General features: G+C 27.7%; 3 protein-coding genes across 5 annotated transcripts in view; 1 reads left to right on the forward strand and 2 right to left on the reverse strand.

The window, feature by feature from the left end:
* The first annotated feature begins 282 nt into the window (after nucleotides 1-282).
* On the forward strand, nucleotides 283-2426 carry LOC123301694 (ras-related protein Rab-4B). The gene is made up of 4 exons (XM_044884549.1): nucleotides 283-380; nucleotides 441-521; nucleotides 963-1295; nucleotides 2195-2426. Exons 1-4 carry the CDS (start codon nucleotides 365-367, stop codon nucleotides 2419-2421), a joined length of 657 nt encoding a protein of 218 aa, XP_044740484.1. The 5' UTR covers nucleotides 283-364; the 3' UTR covers nucleotides 2422-2426.
* A 2312-nt stretch (nucleotides 2427-4738) lies between these two features.
* Nucleotides 4739-9963, reverse strand: LOC123301692 (toll-like receptor 4). Of its 3 annotated transcripts, none has more exons than XM_044884547.1 (2): nucleotides 9847-9963; nucleotides 4739-6614 (listed from the first exon to the last, which is right to left on the reverse strand). In XM_044884547.1, the coding sequence occupies exon 2, from the start codon at nucleotides 6612-6614 to the stop codon at nucleotides 5481-5483; it is 1134 nt and encodes a 377-aa protein (XP_044740482.1). In that variant the 5' UTR covers nucleotides 9847-9963; the 3' UTR covers nucleotides 4739-5480. The 3 variants fall into 3 exon arrangements, with proteins under 3 accessions (XP_044740482.1, XP_044740481.1, XP_044740483.1); XM_044884546.1 differs by lacking the exon at nucleotides 9847-9963 and adding an exon at nucleotides 7199-7377; XM_044884548.1 differs by lacking the exon at nucleotides 9847-9963 and adding an exon at nucleotides 6679-6763.
* A 2463-nt stretch (nucleotides 9964-12426) lies between these two features.
* The window catches only part of LOC123300670 (cytochrome b5 reductase 4), a 137923-nt gene continuing 132866 nt past the window's right edge, over nucleotides 12427-17483 (reverse strand). Inside the window, exons 2-7 of the mRNA XM_044883279.1 lie at nucleotides 16024-16301; nucleotides 15527-15578; nucleotides 14810-15322; nucleotides 13344-13644; nucleotides 13188-13277; nucleotides 12427-13122 (exon numbers count right to left, since the gene is read on the reverse strand). Coding sequence (XP_044739214.1) covers nucleotides 12852-13122; nucleotides 13188-13277; nucleotides 13344-13644; nucleotides 14810-15322; nucleotides 15527-15578; nucleotides 16024-16301 — 1505 coding nt within the window. The 3' untranslated portion in view covers nucleotides 12427-12851. The remainder of the gene's footprint in view (nucleotides 13123-13187; nucleotides 13278-13343; nucleotides 13645-14809; nucleotides 15323-15526; nucleotides 15579-16023; nucleotides 16302-17483) is intronic.

Here is a 17483-nt window from a genome sequence, read left to right on the forward strand (position 1 = left end):
TTAGCAGTTAATTTACTGAGCGATCTGTGATTATTTATGATTTTTTAGTATAGTTGTTCATTAAATGTCCTAATTAGCCCATTTTTATTTTTTCGTCTATCGTTAACACGATGATTCAAAATCGAAAAAAGATATCAAGTTGAACTTTTTATGGCGTGCTTAGGGCGAAAAGATGAGTTTGAGTTCGAAACAAACTTCTTACGGAGCGTATTAGTACTAATATAAAAAAACGTTGAGAGCCACTGATTTCCCTACTTTGACAGTATAATAACACAGTGCAATAACAGTTTATTATTGTTGATTGTATTTCAAAGTAAATTCGTGATGTTAAAATTATAAAAGTATATAGAAACTATTAGAAAATATGTCAGAATCTTACGGTAAATTTAGTTTCCTTTTTATAAAATTCAAAAATTCACAATGTTTGTCTTTTTTTACAGATTATTTATTTAAATTTCTTGTTATTGGGAATGCAGGTGCTGGAAAATCATGCTTACTTCATCAATTTATCGAGAACAAATGTATGAATTTTTGATTGATCAATTGAACTATTTAATAATAATGATAATCGAATAATAAGGGTATTGAATTCGGCAAGATTCTCATAGGTCTCATGAGTACATTTCTATTATCATATTTTAAACAGCTCATCACAGTTATGGTCGCTTGTATTGAAGCCTGAGCTTTATATAGTAAGGGGCTTACTCCCAAACATTTTTTAATGCAATAATGGTTTTTTATCGGGAAATTGGACCGGCGAAATCATGAAACTAGTATTCCATATTAGTTTATTGGATGAATTAATAAAATGAAGTTATTTACCCAACCCTAAAGTTTCTTCTTTCTTTAAAACTTCTTCAGCCTCTTGGAAATAATTCTATATTTCTGATAGTAATGGGGGATAATCAGGAAACCTCCAATTTTGGAGACCATGAATAATTAACTATTATTTGTATTTCTAGTTAAAGAAGATAGTAGTCATACAATTGGTGTAGAATTTGGATCAAAAATAATAAATGTCGGTGGTAAATCAGTAAAATTACAAATATGGGATACAGCGGGACAAGAACGATTTCGTTCTGTAACCAAATCATATTATCGCGGTGCTGCGGGTGCACTGTTGGTCTACGATATTACATCTCGTGATTCATTTAATGTAGTGAGTACTTGGTTACGTGATGCACGTCTTCTAGCCAGTCCAGGTGTTGTAATTTTATTAATTGGTAATAAAAAAGATTTAGATGTGGAGCGACAAGTTACGTTTATAGAGGCATCACAATTTGCACAAGAAAATGGTGAGTATACAGACACACACTAGAAAAGTATAGATTACCTTAAGTAACACAACTGTCTCAAAATAAGACCCGGTTTCACAAGCTTCGGTTTAATTATTAAATAGGGAATATTCATGAAATTTAAATTTGGTTCGAATATTTTTCTTCCGTAACTTTAATGACAGGACATTTCAACTTAACCATTATTTTAGTAATTAATATCTTTTTAATTACTTAAAATTAATTAATAAAAGTACAATTTCAGTGAGGGCATTTAAAAATTTCTAAAACGGAAATTCAAATTTTTATACGGACGTGACATCATAGTACGGGCTTCTCAAATTTGTTGACATACTGTATGATATTAATTATTTATATTTAATATGGTATTTCATTAAATTATGCTATTCTACGGCTTTTTATTAGAAAACTTAATAATATCGAGTGTAAATTCTGTGTTGTAAATTCATTTTTTTAAAGTGTAAATTATATATTGAACTGTCACCAATTGACAGATCACGTACTTATACGTCATCAACAGAGAGCGACAAAAAACTGTGTTTAAATATCTCAAAATTATAATGTATTTTAAATATATTTTTACACTTAAATACAGCATTTTTAAACAGTATTTATATTTTTTACTTTGTTATAACGGTATAAGCCTTTTGTCAAACGGTAACTAAATTCAAATATATTGAAAACAATAAATGAATTTAATAAAAAAAGGATAATTTTTTGTTTTCTTCGCCGTTAAATTGTTAAGTTTAGTTATCTAACATTAGATCTAGTGTTTTTATCCTGCTCGCTCATAAAGTTACTTACATCTGTCCTCTGAGGGTCCTTATTACGAGACGTTTTAATATATTATTTTTCAAGTTCAATTATTCAAAATTGATTCTTTTTCGTATACTTTACAGAATTAATGTTTCTTGAAACAAGCGCAAAAACAGGTGAAAGCGTTGAAGAATCATTTTTAAAATGTTCAAAAACAATTCTAGCAAAAATTGAATCAGGTGAATTAGATCCAGATCGTACCGGATCTGGTATACAATATGGATCACAACCAAAAACGTTAAATGTGAATACAAGTGGCGATAATCGTAATAAATTATTTACACCAGATTGTATATGTAACACATATTAATTATATTTAAGGGACGTAATTTATTATTATTATTATTATTTTTTTTTGAAAAACAATTTATGCTTTTTAAAAATTAATACGCTTTATTTTCAAAAGAAACAAATTTAATTATAGTTTAATATCTTTTCTTAATTAAACGTTTAAAATTGAGGACATACAGCAAGCGATTTATCGCAGCCAGAGCAGTAAACGTGCACAGATAAAATTAATTAATACGTCACTAGAGTACTAAGGCCAGTTAAAAGTATCGAATAAAACGTATCGATATTTTTACGGTGGTCATAGTGACAACGGACATGATTGCTGATTTGCGCGTGAAAAAAGAAATTAAGCAAGAGGTTTAGAAGTTTGCTGCACTCACAATTTTGTGTGATGATGAAAAATGATTCGACCACATACGGCTGCTGGTAGTGCGGCAAGTCGCTGCTTGCATAACCCCAATTTTGAACAGTCAATTTAATCATTTTTGATTAAATTTGTTTAATTACGATATCGATTAATTGAAGAAAAAAAAATGTGTTCCAGGTTAAGAAGATATATTTGAATGCTTTATAATTGATTAAATATTTTACCGTGTTAACATAATTAATCAAAAAATTTAATCGAATTTAGTAGAACCGGACCTTAAACTATAAAAATTTATATTATAGGATCGTTTTGTAGTTATAAGAATAATTCCTTTTATGACATTTTCCCCATTTAGGAAGGTAGAAAAGTATTAATTCGATTATTCCAATTTTCCATAATTAATAAACCAGAATTATTTTTTTAGATTAGAAGACTAGACAAAAAAAAACATGACATATCTTTTTTCTTTGAAAAAAGTTATTTTTCTTTTATATAATATGGGAAATAAAGCTCTGATGATGGTACAATCAAAATAACACGGTTCAATTTGCTTGCGCACACTATCATTTCCCAAAATGGAAATTCCTTTTGTTTTTTTATCAAAAAATTTTTAGAAAATGCTTTGTTGCTTCGTAAAATATTTTATACGTATCGATTTTTTAACATCAACTTTTAAAGGTGCATTCTTAAACCGGAACGTACATAATATGAGGAAATTGCCGTATTTCGAAATCAGTCGTAATTAAAAATTGAATTGAATACGTCTTCTTGGAATATATCATTGATATATCGGCCTACATTCCCAACATTTTTTCTTTGAAAGTCTCCGTAACACGTATTTGATCGGTATTAACTTACACGCAGAAGAAATGCAACCGAGAATGCACCCTCAGTTCGTAGTTAAACAATATGTTCGTAAATTCTCAGTTGTCCTTGAAGAAAATCGGATTTTCTTCAACTTAATCACGTTTCTAAGGTCACCAATTTTAGAAAAAAATTAACTTACCACGTTTGTCTTCCTTGAAACTTTTTTATTTTGATTTTTTCGCATGAAAATAATTTAAAGCATAAAAATGTTTAATTCCTAAAGAAAAAACTCCTCGGTGCCTAATTTTTCTCACAAATTTAGTCATATATTAGAAAATTAAAATATATATATTTTATTGTGCTTGGAAAAAATTGATCTCACTTTCTTTCTAAATATTAAATTCTAATTTTTACAAAAATTTTTGAAGATTTGTGATTTATTTGGACAATATTTGATCTAAAATTTATGTTATGGTATGAATCTCAGATAAATTATCTAAGACTTAAAACAATTAGAAGAAAAACAACATTGTTTTTTTTTTATTTTGTTAAATTTATTAAATTTTCTTTTTTAAATTGGTATAAAATTTATTTTTCTAAATAATTGTTATAAAATATTATATAATAAAATTTATGTATTTGTTTAAATAAAATAAAAATTATTGATTAAATTATTAATGTTGTGCGTGGTACTACCATTTTGTTTTAAGATCACGATAATTCATGTATTTTTTTTTTTGAAATTTCAATTAATAATTTGTTTCAAGTTTTACGATTATTACCATTATTTTATTATACAGGGTGCCTAGATAACTGCTGACAAAAGAAGACCAGCAATTCTACATCGAATTGGTATTCAAAAAGTTCCTTTTCAGTATTGAATCCGATATACCATTCGTAACAAAGAACTACGTTTATCGCTATTGTTTGTAATATTTATAAAAGTTTATCGATTGATATTTTGATAATAACAAAAGTTGTAGAAAATAAAATTTAACTATAGAGATTTTCATTTTAACATATGAATTATTTTACAAAACGAAGCACCACGACTTAAATAGCACGGATTATTAAAATTTTTTTTAAATATTAAAATGCATAACAATTAATAATACTAACATAGGTTATAATATCTACATTTTTATTTAAATTAATTGCCGCCAATACGTTTTTTCATTAATTTAACTATCACAATAATTAATAATACGTATTAAAAGAAAAGCAATTTACATTGGCAGTGAGAGGGAAATCTAACAAATTTTGAGACTAATTATAGTAATTTAAAACGTGAGACCAATATTCAAGATATTCGATTTATTAAATATACAATTATTTAGAATGCAATACAATAGTGCCGTGTTTTCTCCTAACTGAGACAAATTAAAAATTTCGGAAAATTCGAATCAAGAGGATCTGAAATCTGCATTGATTAAACAAAAGTAGGATACAGCTACTGTCCGGTTTCTTCACATGGCACAGTAAATTCAAGGAACATATAGATTAGAAACCAGCGATAGCTGCAGATTCTAGAATGAGACACTAGAAACTCATTAAACTCTTGTTGACAGGCTGTAGCGTGCTATAATTTAAAAGCCTCAATAATAACAGAGTATTCATGAGGAGATTATAATACCTGGATTTACTCCAAATCCTGTACTTTCTCTAATCTAGAAGATATTGGTTTGGAGGTTGTAGTCCAGCTTAGATTACTCCTTATAGATAAAGCGAATCTTACATTTCAAGAAAAGAAGTTATTCCTCATTCTAAAAAATAGCAATTATTCAAAAAAATTGTAATTACCAGCAAAAAATCGATATCCTGTATATTGTTCTCAGAGGTAATTTGTCTTGGGCACTTACACTGTAAGTGCCAAAAACAAATGTATCCAATTTCGTAAAATCACACTAGACATGATCAACTTGTGCTTCAATTGTCGTATAATGTACTTTTCGATGTAACGTATTATACAACGGTTTACTTTTCACTAAAATCTTATCCCAATACGCATACAATAACGCACAAACAAGCGTTAAAATTAACAACGTTAAAATAATAACTGCAAGTGGATTCGTACTATCCGTAACAGAAGCACTCATTTGTAAAAATTTTTTTAATAATAAAATAGGATTATCTTTTGTATTTTGTGAACATGTAAGCGCTTCTTTACGGCGTACCGTCACTTTGGTTTGATTAATCCAATTTACTAGGCTTCGTGCTTCGGAACATATCAATGGATTCCCACTTAAATCGATAACCAACGGTTCTGCTCTCGGTGTACTTGCGATATGATCTAACATACGGAACTCGTAATCGGTTAAAACGTTAAATTTGTTGTATTCGAGATCCAAAAACCGTAGGTGTTTTAAACATGTTATGTTAAAATTGATTTCTTTCAAGAAGTTGTTACTTAAGTGTAGATCCATTAATGCAGGTAACTCACAAAAAATTTGTCGATCCCGAAAATATTGTATTTCATTTTGTTCTAAATGTAGTTTTTTTAATCGTGTTAGGTTACTATTTACGAAAATATCATGTAAATCGTTGGATAAGGCTTCATCAGTATCATCTTCGAAGGCGTTTGTTAAATGTAGTTCTAATAAATTGATAAAATTCGAAAAAACTCGAGGATGGTGACTGTCGTCAGCAATACTTAACTCATTATGATTTAAAATCAACATCTCAACGTTTTCGACATGATGATAAGCTTTTCCTGGGATATCTTTTATCCCATTATTACTCATATCAATAGTACGTAAATCTTGTAATTTAGCAATCGGTCCAAATACATTCCATGGTAATTCTGGGATATGATTCCCTGTGAAGATTAAAACTTGTGTTTCACTGGGTAAATTTTCTAGAACATCTGTACTTCGAAAGTTTGTATCGGTACAATTTACTACATATTGCCGAATATAATCGTACACTACATGACCGCATAGACATTTTCGTAAAGCTTTATTCGGGCAACGTAAATCGTTGTCATCTCCGTAGCAAGTTACACTTAATATTAAAATTAGGATACAAATTTTGGAGGCCATCTGAAAGAAAACGAAAATAAATTAGTACAGTTTTAAAAAATTTGCCATAATCGACGTTTTTTACAGGTATGGGCTGATGAGCAGGTTAGAAGCGTTTGGAGAATTTCTTCAAAGACTTTCAAGAGGAAAAATCCAAGCAAGTTTCAACTCTAAAATTCCAAATACAGTCATATGATTAATTTCACACTCTTATAAGCTCTGAGATCACACGTAGAGTGTGGTCAAAAATGATCGCAGGAAAACCGCCTGATTTTTTGAAAAAATAAAAATTTGGTATATCCCAAAAATATAAATATTGATAAAAAAAGTGTGTTAAAATTATAGTTAATTTTCAAGGGAAAAAGCATTTTAGAAGTTCGGAAGCATTTTAAATTTATAATTAGTTCAGAAGTATTTTAGATTAAATTTGCAGTTAACTATAAGAATAAGCAAAACATAGAAACTATAAAATTTTTTTGGGTCAATTAATATGTAAATGATAAGCTTAAACTAATTATTTTTCGGTAATTTAAATTTTAATAACTATTTTATGGAGGTTGTTAGAACAGAGAAGAGAAAGTTTTTGCATAAATGTTTTTATGTACCTTTTTCCTGAGTTTGATTTTGAAAAAAAAAGATGTCTGTTTTTTTTTAGAACATGACTTAAGTAATGTTACAAAATAATCAAAGAAAATGACATAATTTTTTGTTGTAAATGTGCTTGTATGTGTCTTTTTAGCTTTCTTAAATCACACATGCGTCATATCATCAGGTTGGTGTTTTATCCATACATCTTCAATAAATATACAATACCACACCTTTTACCCACCTGTGAATGTGGCTGAGTAATCATCATTTTATAGCTAACAATATTTTATAGCTTATATACAGTTGGTTCAAATATTTGTATAACAAGTGAAAACAAACAATTGGCTCAGTTAATTGTTGAAATACCATGCATAGACAGTGTTGATTACTCTGTAACATTACACATATGAAAAAATGTTTCAAACAAAAGTTGTTTATTTTTTGATAAGGAAGATTTTTTACATTTATACTTTTGTTCTATCTCTAACGGTTTACAAGATGGATTCTACGGACCCATAGGTCAAGACCCAATCGACCTATGTTGCTCATTTACGAACTTGACTTCACTTTTTACGTTCAGAGTACGCTGTAAGAATTTCAGCTTGATATCTTTTTTCGTTTTTGAGTTATCGTGTTGGCAGACAGACGGACAGACAACCGAAAATGAACTAATTAGGTGATTTTATGATCACCATATACCAAATTTTTGTTCATAGCATTAATATTTTTAAGCCTTACAAACTTGGGACTAAACTTAGTATACCTTGCATATTACATATATGCAAGGTATAAAAACTTTAATAAGAAAATTAGAATCTCTGTTAATTTGTTTAAAGAAAATATACCTACAATAGGACTTTTCATAAAAATTTAAAACATTTTTTTTTTGTTATAAATAAATAAAAATCGTTATAAATTTTAAAAATTTTTTTATTTTTTAAATTTTCTATCCTATTTTTTCTTTCAGAGCAAACTTATCATTAATTAACTATTTAGTAAAGGTAAGTATTAAAGGTAAGTACAATATGACTTTTCATGAAAATTTAAAACTTTTTTTTTGTTTGTTTAAATAAATAAAAATCGTTATAAATTTTAAAAATTGTTTTATTTTTTAAATTTTCTATCCTATTTTTTCTTTCAGAGGAAACTTATCATTAATTAATTATTTAGTAAAGGTAAGTACTAAGTTAATTAAATTGTTATCAATAAGTTCAGTGGCTGTGCGGGTATAGCACTTGCCTATGGCACTGAAGTACGCTGGTTCGAATCCTGGCGTGGAAAAGATTTTTACTTTTAAATTAAATGAATTTTTCCTTATGTTTAAATTTTCCACTCTTTTTATAGTTTAAATTATCTATATACCCCGCCCTATTGCTATAAAAACGTCATTTATACATATGTCATAAATCACTATTCTGTCAGGGGGTGGGAATTTAAATAATCATAAATCAATCTCTCTCTTTAAAGTCATGTTCTCTTGTTACAAAATATTAAAAATGTACAAAAATGGCTTGGTTATGCTATGAAACTTTTAAATATAAAACTTTTTAATAGGAGAACATGTCATATAGTTTATCTGCCTCATATTCTCCTATTACAAAATATTAAAATGTGTATTAATAAAATTAAAAAATCACTCGTTAAGACTAAAATTTGAAATTTTGTAATAGGAGAATATGTTTTATATATATTATCCCACTTTTTTTTTTTATAACATATTCGCCTATTACAAAATATTAAAAAATACTTATTTTGCTTGCTTTTGTGTTATACATACTAAAATTTATTCTTGTTAAATGAAATTTTATAAGATTTTGTAGTAGGAGAACATGTCATTTCACAAAAAAAAGTTAATAATGTTACTACTTGTCATAAATCATTCATGTCATAAATCACTCTTCTGCCAAGGGCTGGGTTTTAAAATAACATAAAATATACCTCGCTCTCTTACTTATTTGTCGCTTTTGGTTTTCTAAACAATTTTCTAAAAGAACGACTTTTTCTCGGGATAATTACTTATTTAAAAAAAATTAACCAGTATCATGCTAGGATTGAACCGGGGTACTTCGCAGCCGGAGGCGAATGAGCTAGCCATCACTCCACCTCTGACTATATTTATATTCCAACAATTGCTAATAAAAACAAGCAATCAATAATTCCTTAAAATACATCGATTAAGAAAGTAAAAAGTGGAAATCAATAGTATGGGCTAACTTAATGACAAACAATTGTTTAATAAATAATAAATAAACAACGATCGAACAAATAATTTTAATGATCAAACAATGAAGGACAAACGACGAAAAATGGATTTAAAAAAATTATAATTAATTAACCCGAACAAAAATTTTGTGGGGGGCCAAATTACGTTAGCCATTGGCGAGATATTCGTGCCAGTATTACCTGCAATTGTTCATATTTCCATGGTTGGAGGTTAATTAATTATGTTCCATATTGTTCTATCAATTTTACAATTTAATTTCCGAAATTTTCACAACTCATAGCTGCCTGAATGTGGCCTCTTAGTATTTATAATTAATAGCAATAAAGAAAGAAAAACATATCGAAATGAAGTGACACCTCGATACTAATTAAGGGTTAATTGTTATTAGTAACACATTTTTAGAATTATAAAAGAATTTTAATGAAAACAAATTTTACTTACCTTGAAATTGATTGTCAGAATATTAAAAGATGAATCAAATGAATGCTTCTAAATCTTAACGGCATTAATGTGGTTTAAAACCATTTTGATATAAATATTTTTTTTAAATAATCAAATGCAATTTTTTATTTATTTAAGATAAAATGAAGTAGTCTAGTTTGCGTGATAAAAATAATTATAATACAATTAAAAAATTCTTCTTATTTAATCAAGTGTAGATTTCTTAATACTTTTATAATAGAACAGGATGCTATTGTACAAAATGTATGCATCTGCAAACCATCAAAATAGAAATGCAAGACTGATTTTGCAAGGATTTTAATTCCTTTAAAAAATTCATTTATTCAAATCGGATTTTTATCTTTTACTTTATCGATCTATAAAAATCAGCTTGTCTTTTCTCTGATTTAAAGCAAAAATAGTCTTGGGGGTGAATAAATAACTATCTTATCCCGTTTACGATTAAAAGCTGTTACTGAATTATCGAATTGCTACACTTCAATTTTAGAAACCCGTCCCCGAATTAATTCAAAATTCTCAAGTAACCAAATGTCTCATGATTTGGTAAACGTGAAATGATTTAAAGCTTAAATATAAAATTTACATTTTAAAATTTTTATTATTTTTTAAAATTTTTGTATACATGAACAGAAAAAATTTAAAATTTAAAAATACATCTTTAAAATCATCACAAATATTTTTTTTAGACCAAAAACAAAAACTAAAAATCGTTTTGGTGTTATTTTTAAAATTTTGGACATTTAAAAAACAAAATAATAAAATTTATGTCTTAATTTTTTTGGAAAATATTTTTTTTTATTATTAAATACTACACATGTTCTTTTTGTTCGTAATCAATCGAAAAATAACGAAGCTATATTGCTATTTTTTTTTATTTACAAATTTTACAAAGTATTCCAAAAAAATTTTGATAAAAATATTGCTTTTTAGTTGTAAACTCGATCAAGAGTGAATATAGGAAATACTTATCTATACATATCCGCATTAATCTGTCTGTCCGTTTATCCGCTTACTGCTTCTAAACCACGCAACGGATTTAGAAAAGGTTTTCTCCATCGTGTAGATAATTTTTTCCAGAAGGTTTTTTGTGCAGTACATACTAATTGAAATTTCTTAAATTGTATAAATAATTAAAATTTCCGATTGCCATAACAACACTTTGAGTCATAGAGTAAATTGAACCAGCGTAGCTTCAAACTCACTACTTTAACCCTTTAAAATGAATCATGGTAGAGTCAAAAACGACCAAGAATAAAAAATATTCTGCAAATTTGTGTATTTTTAACGAAACAAAATGATTCTATTAGAGTTTCAAAAACTGATTTAATAAACTTTCTTTTTAATTGGAACACTTTGTACAATATAATTTGATTTTGGCACGCGTGCTTTAATTTTAAATAAATAGGACTTTACAAGTGTGCTTGTTTTTTAAATTAAAATCATTATGTACAATTAATAATGTTTGCTTACTAAAATTTTAATATTGCTTATAAATTTTTTCTCGATTAATGATTGAAAAATTCAACATTTTATTTTTTACATTTTGTCCATAATATGACCCGTTTTTCTAAAATACTTTGTCAGTGGCAGATTTGAGGTTTATTCTCCGTCTTTTATATTGCTTATTTAGACTTAATATAAATCTACCACTAAAGATTTAGTTAAAACAAAAATTAAGTTTAGTCCGATTAATAAAATCTGAAATCAGTAACTTACAAAGTTGCGTACAACTTTAATTTTTGCTAAATACCTTATTCTAAACATAGCAAGCAGGGGAATGTGTGTTCAAATGTTGGCGCAGTTAAAATACCAAGATTTTGAAAACCTGGTGATCGAATTTTTCTAAAATTTACTCATAGCTCAGATATTTTAAATTTCCTTTGCCTGTCAAAATGTTTAGATAGATTAAATGACCCAAAATTAAAATGTGGCGCAACTTTGTAAACTCTGATCCTTATTAATAAAGTTTTGTACCATTTGTGTGTAAAATTATTAATTTAAATTTTATAAAAAATAGGTATTTGTTTTGAAAAATTTAAAAATTTTGAAATTTAGGATGATAATTTTTTTCAAAATATAGGTTTTTCTTTGTATATTTAATTTATGCGTAAAGTCAGCCTTCGAGAATTAATAAAACTTTCGCAAATTCATTAAATTGTTTTGAGAACTTGCTTATACAAAAACATTTTTGGGGTTGTGTATTTAAGGACGAATTTAATTTAAAAACAAATTTTGGCTAGAATTCTGAAAATATTCCACATTCTTCGCTTGTATGCTCGCATGGGGTAATATTTAAATAATAGCCCAAATTTTTTATAAAATTGCTTGGTTTAACCTAAAATTTCCTTTCCAATAAATTGAAGACGAAATTGTAATCGATATTGCTACTACGTAACTAGGATAATTTGTTATTTTCTCCTAAAGGACGGAAAACTTATTATTAAAAATTAATTATAAGTATGAATATAGCAAGTTCCCGCAAAAAAAAAGAATGAATTGTATAAAAACTTGATGTTAATTAATTTTATTTTTGAATAAAAAAAATAGTTTTGGCACCATTCCTATTTTAAATTATTATACAGGTTGTACGGTCTTATGATGTTTGCCGATATGACTTGTAAAAATTTAATTAATTACTGTTACACCAATCTAGAATCTATGGCATCTATTGATTTTTTATTTGTTGCGACACTTTAATTTAACCCTTCCGGTGTCCACAGGTGTATTAGAATTAAAATTATAAAACAATTTCTGTAAAAAAATTATTGAGAATTACCCTAGAGTAAAAATTGTGGAAGCATAAGGCGTACTTAATTATGGATGTTAACAGTTTAAAAAAATAGAAATCATGTCATTTAAACTAAGCCTAAATTCTCTTTTTAAGCATCATAAGTCCGTAAACCCATATATTCAGCTAATTTTCTAATTATCCATTTCTAAATTAAAAAAAAAAAAAGAATCGATTAACTTGAAAAATAATAATTTTAACCTAGAAAACAATGTATTTGTGAACTATTTAATGAATATTTTCCATCAATTTGTATTTCTTTTAATATTTTTTCAGTTGCTTGTGTAAACGGACTCGGTCCGCACACACAAACATAACATTTTGCTAGTAAATCTTCTAAACTTGATGTGTCCCCAGATATTTTAATGATATCCTCTAAAGAATCTTGTATTAATTCAAAATTAATTCGTCCACGTTTACCTTGCCATTTATCATTTGCATCAGATAAAATATGTTCAACTATAAATCTAAAAAACACAAAAAAAAAACTCTATTAATTTGATAAATGGAATAAAACTGGCGCATTGTATACCTGTTGTCTTCTTTCATTAATGTATCAAATTGGTCCCTCCAGACAATATCTTTTTCAGTACGATTAAAAAATAATAATTTAACTCTTTGGCTGAAATTTAAAAGATATGTTTTCAAAATTAACTTCCAAATCATTTGAGTGCATTCGTATACCTACCATCGACGACTACGTCGTTGTAATAAAAACAAAAGTAAACTCAACATTGGTGTAATACCCGTACCAGCCGCAATCAATAAAAAATATTCTTTAAATTCTAAATGTGAAAGACGAAATCCACCAGATACTGGACTCACTTCGATAGTATGACCCGAAGGTGTATTACAGATGGCCGAACTGACTAAACCTTGTGAATAGGATTTTATCATTAAACATATGCAATCTGTTGAATAATTTGTTGGTTCATGGCGTTTTACTATACAAGGCGGGACTGGTGTATAACTTCTGGAATGTTCATGTCCTACAACAAAAAAATTTACAATTAATCCGTGCATCATTGCTTACGATTCAGTTCAATAATTGCATCCATATAAACTTTGTACATTAATTTAATCGCATCATATCTATCGAGATGCGGCTTTTTGATAATATGTCGACGGTATTTACAAAATTAGCACAAACCAGAGAGGAAAGGGGAAATATTTTCTACGTAATTGTCGAGCGAAGCTAAATTCTATACAGTGTATTGTCGCAGTAAACTCAAAGCGTTAGATCGTTCATGTTAGAAATTAATACTAAGCCAGTTTTCAGTATTAAAAACAGAAAATTTGAATTTATTTATTTATTTTAGTAATATTAAATAGAATGAATCAGCGATTACTAAATTATTCTAAGTTCTCAAAACCGCTTACTTATTATTGAGTTAATTTGAATTTAATCATTAGCCTTGTCAAAGAGATTTTTGAAGCTTTAAACTGTAATTTCATATAAAAAAAAGCGCAAACAAACAATATTTAACAAAGGGTCGTACTTATATTCTTAAGCCGTGTATATTACACCGGTTAGGTGTTTAGTATTGACATTAAAAAATCTAAACTTTTTAAAATTAAAAAATTCATCAAAAATTATGTGTAGGTATTTAGAAAACCACTTAATTAATCCATTTCCATTTGTCTGTCTGTCCGTTCATCTGTGAACACGATAGCTCAAAAACAAAAAGAGATAGTGAGCTAAAATTATCGTTTTCTAGACCTAAAAAGTGATTTAATTTAGTTAGCGAACGAGCCAAATCAATCAATTCTATAGAAGATAGAAAAAAAGGTTAAATATAAAAATATGGGCCTGTTCGGAACAACTTTGAGGGGTTAAGCTCTGAGTTTTTATTCCGACATCACAGTTTGACTACTCAGACACTTAAGTGTAGATGTAATACAAATTTCTTTTAAACAATTTTTTCATAAACTCTATAGACTAGTCACAATTTCATCTCAAATCTCCTCGGATGTAGATCATACATTGAAATTCAAGCATATACAGGATATTTAAACAGTTAACTCAGTAGTTGTTATCTTCACTTGTTTTCTTTTTTATTTAAATAAATTGTTTTACATTGAAGCCAATAACGTTTCATTACTCAAAATATAGATGGTGCGTGTAATACAATTACAAAAAATAAATCAACAAACCTTTTAATTGTAAATAAACACGTATATGTTTACCAATAGGTATACAGTTCATAATCTGACAATTAAATCGTTTAATTACTATTAAATAAATATTATGTGTTAATTTAATTTTATCAATAATTAAAAATTTTTCTTTTGTATCACAAACACATATCGATTGATTTTGATATTCTTGTTGTATTGTACCATAACATGGCCATATAAATGTATCTAATTTCATAAAAACTATTTCACATTTACCCGTTTCATAATTCATTTGAGTCCGACATGGCCATTTAATTTCATGTTTAACATTTAACGCATTTTTATAACATTTATTATCATATATTAATTTTATTATTATATTTATATTATTTTTATCACTTTGTTGAAATTCTATTAATATTTCACAATTTGAATAGGATTTTGTATAAAAAATAAACGTTATACAATCAGATTTTTGTATCCAATCAAATTTTGGTAAGATCACATTATTTTGTTGATTTGATTGTTCGCAGCTTGAATTATTGATTGCTGTTGATTCATCACTTTTATTAAATTGTTTTATTGATGAACTTAATAGATCATTTTGTATGATTAAACTCTTTTGTGGGGATGTAGGCGCTGAACTTGATTGTTTAGTTAATGAATTTTGTTTTGATGCTAATTTTGATTGTGATGACCCACCGAATAAGGTGTCAGCCGTTTCTAATTCATCTGGATCAATTGAGACTAAACGTCCAATGTAACATTTTTGTAGGATTTGCTCATAGTTTACCCATGCATGAACCTGGAAACAAAATAATATTAATATTTAAAGTTCTTGTTTCAAGTTACCTAAAATTACCTACCATCTAGTGTCTTGGAAGATATTAAATGTTTTTTATAAATTGGTTTATATCTAGGATTATGACTGACTGCCATCTATTGGACAGGAGTATGAACTTGTTTAAAAGAATTACATACATTACTATGTTTCGACCGTGCTTCTTACCTAAATGGAAAACGATACTACTAATTTGAATTACTTTATTTGAAACAGAATTTGACATTTTTTGTTTTGTATAAAAATATTTTTTTATTATAATTTATAATAACTTGTTGTTCAAGATATTGGAAGGTTAATCGTAAAAGAAGTCTTAAAATGAAGTTAAAAACCGCATACTTTTTGATATTTTCATACTATAATCATGTGCATTTCTTATGGGGCAATTGGTTATCAAGTAAAAACTAACCTGATCAAATAATTTCGTAGCATCTCGACCAGCACCACGCATTAGCTCTTCTGGACCGCCAGGATGAAATGGTAAATAATGTGTAACATTATAAACACGTCCTCGTATTGCAATCCATGCATCGCTTGGTGTTGAATGCTCAGATAGTTGATGCGGTGTTATTGATAATGTTCCTGCACGATTACCTACACCAGTTAAATCACGTCCCGATGCACCCAAACGTATCCAGTCCATTAATGAATGGCCGGGTTGTAAAGCACATTTGTTCCTTGGATTTCCTAGAAACAGAAACAAAGAAAAACTTATAGTTATAATATTAAAAGATAACATGAGGGAACAGTTTATATACCAGTGGCTGACATGGTTGTTTAATAGAATTGTTAAAAATTTTGATGAATTACGTACATATTATGTAAAAATATAAAAGCCATTCGTGATTAGATTGATATAAATTTTTGTTAAATTCGGAAATCATTTATTTAGACATGAAATATATAAAACATGAAAAAATTTAAAGTAAATCTGTCAAAATTGACAGTGAATACGTCAAAATGATGAGACATCTGACAGAATGATTCTGTCCTGTCAGGTGGCAAAGAAGAGTATTATCAAAGAGTATAAGGTAGAGGAGAAGCAGAAATATAATTGTAAGTTACATCTGGAGTCTATGGCGATCAAGTATTAAGTTAGACTACTTTGCGGAACAAGTATTAGCTGTTAAGTATGAAAGACTTACTCGGTAGAGGATCTGAAACTCGTATACTACGATTTTACATTTATATGGGCTGCTCTCCTCTATATTATCCTCTTTGGGTGTTATTTTTAATAAGCGTGTATGTATTGTTTTAAAATGCATAATATCCAGTCTCTAGTTATTACATTAACGATAAAAAAGTTGCCTATCAAACAAAATATTTATACAAATCATACAAAAAAACAGTTGCAAAAGAAATTACTTTATGTCAAACATTCTAGTGTTAAAAATCGAATCATATCAATCAATCAATCAATCATTTTAATTGAACATCGAAACGATATGTGGTCCGATTTGATCTGATGTAAAACATTATTAATAATGAACCTAACATATATATGTACATACATACATACATAACGAATAACGATAATGGTTCTTTGGGGAAATGTGATAAGTAATAGAAGATTATAACATCACACTCGCCTCTCGGTCCTAATTGGATTTGTGTTATGCCTCGTTCACTTATTTATTTTAGTTTCAAATATCACCACTATTGTAGGTCACGTAATCAACCAAATCACTCAAAGTATTTGTGTTTTAATATCACAACATACAATTTTATTAATGTTTTTCCTTGTTAATATAAGATGGAAAACTTTTTTTTTTTCTATTTGATCGTTTTCGTAGTATCTCATTAGTTGGAAATTTAATAAAAAAATGTAATGAGAAAAACATATGTGTATATACATTACAGGCAATATAT

This window comes from Chrysoperla carnea, chromosome 5 (assembly GCF_905475395.1).
Source record: "Chrysoperla carnea chromosome 5, inChrCarn1.1, whole genome shotgun sequence".
NCBI classification, from domain to species: domain Eukaryota; kingdom Metazoa; phylum Arthropoda; class Insecta; order Neuroptera; family Chrysopidae; genus Chrysoperla; species Chrysoperla carnea.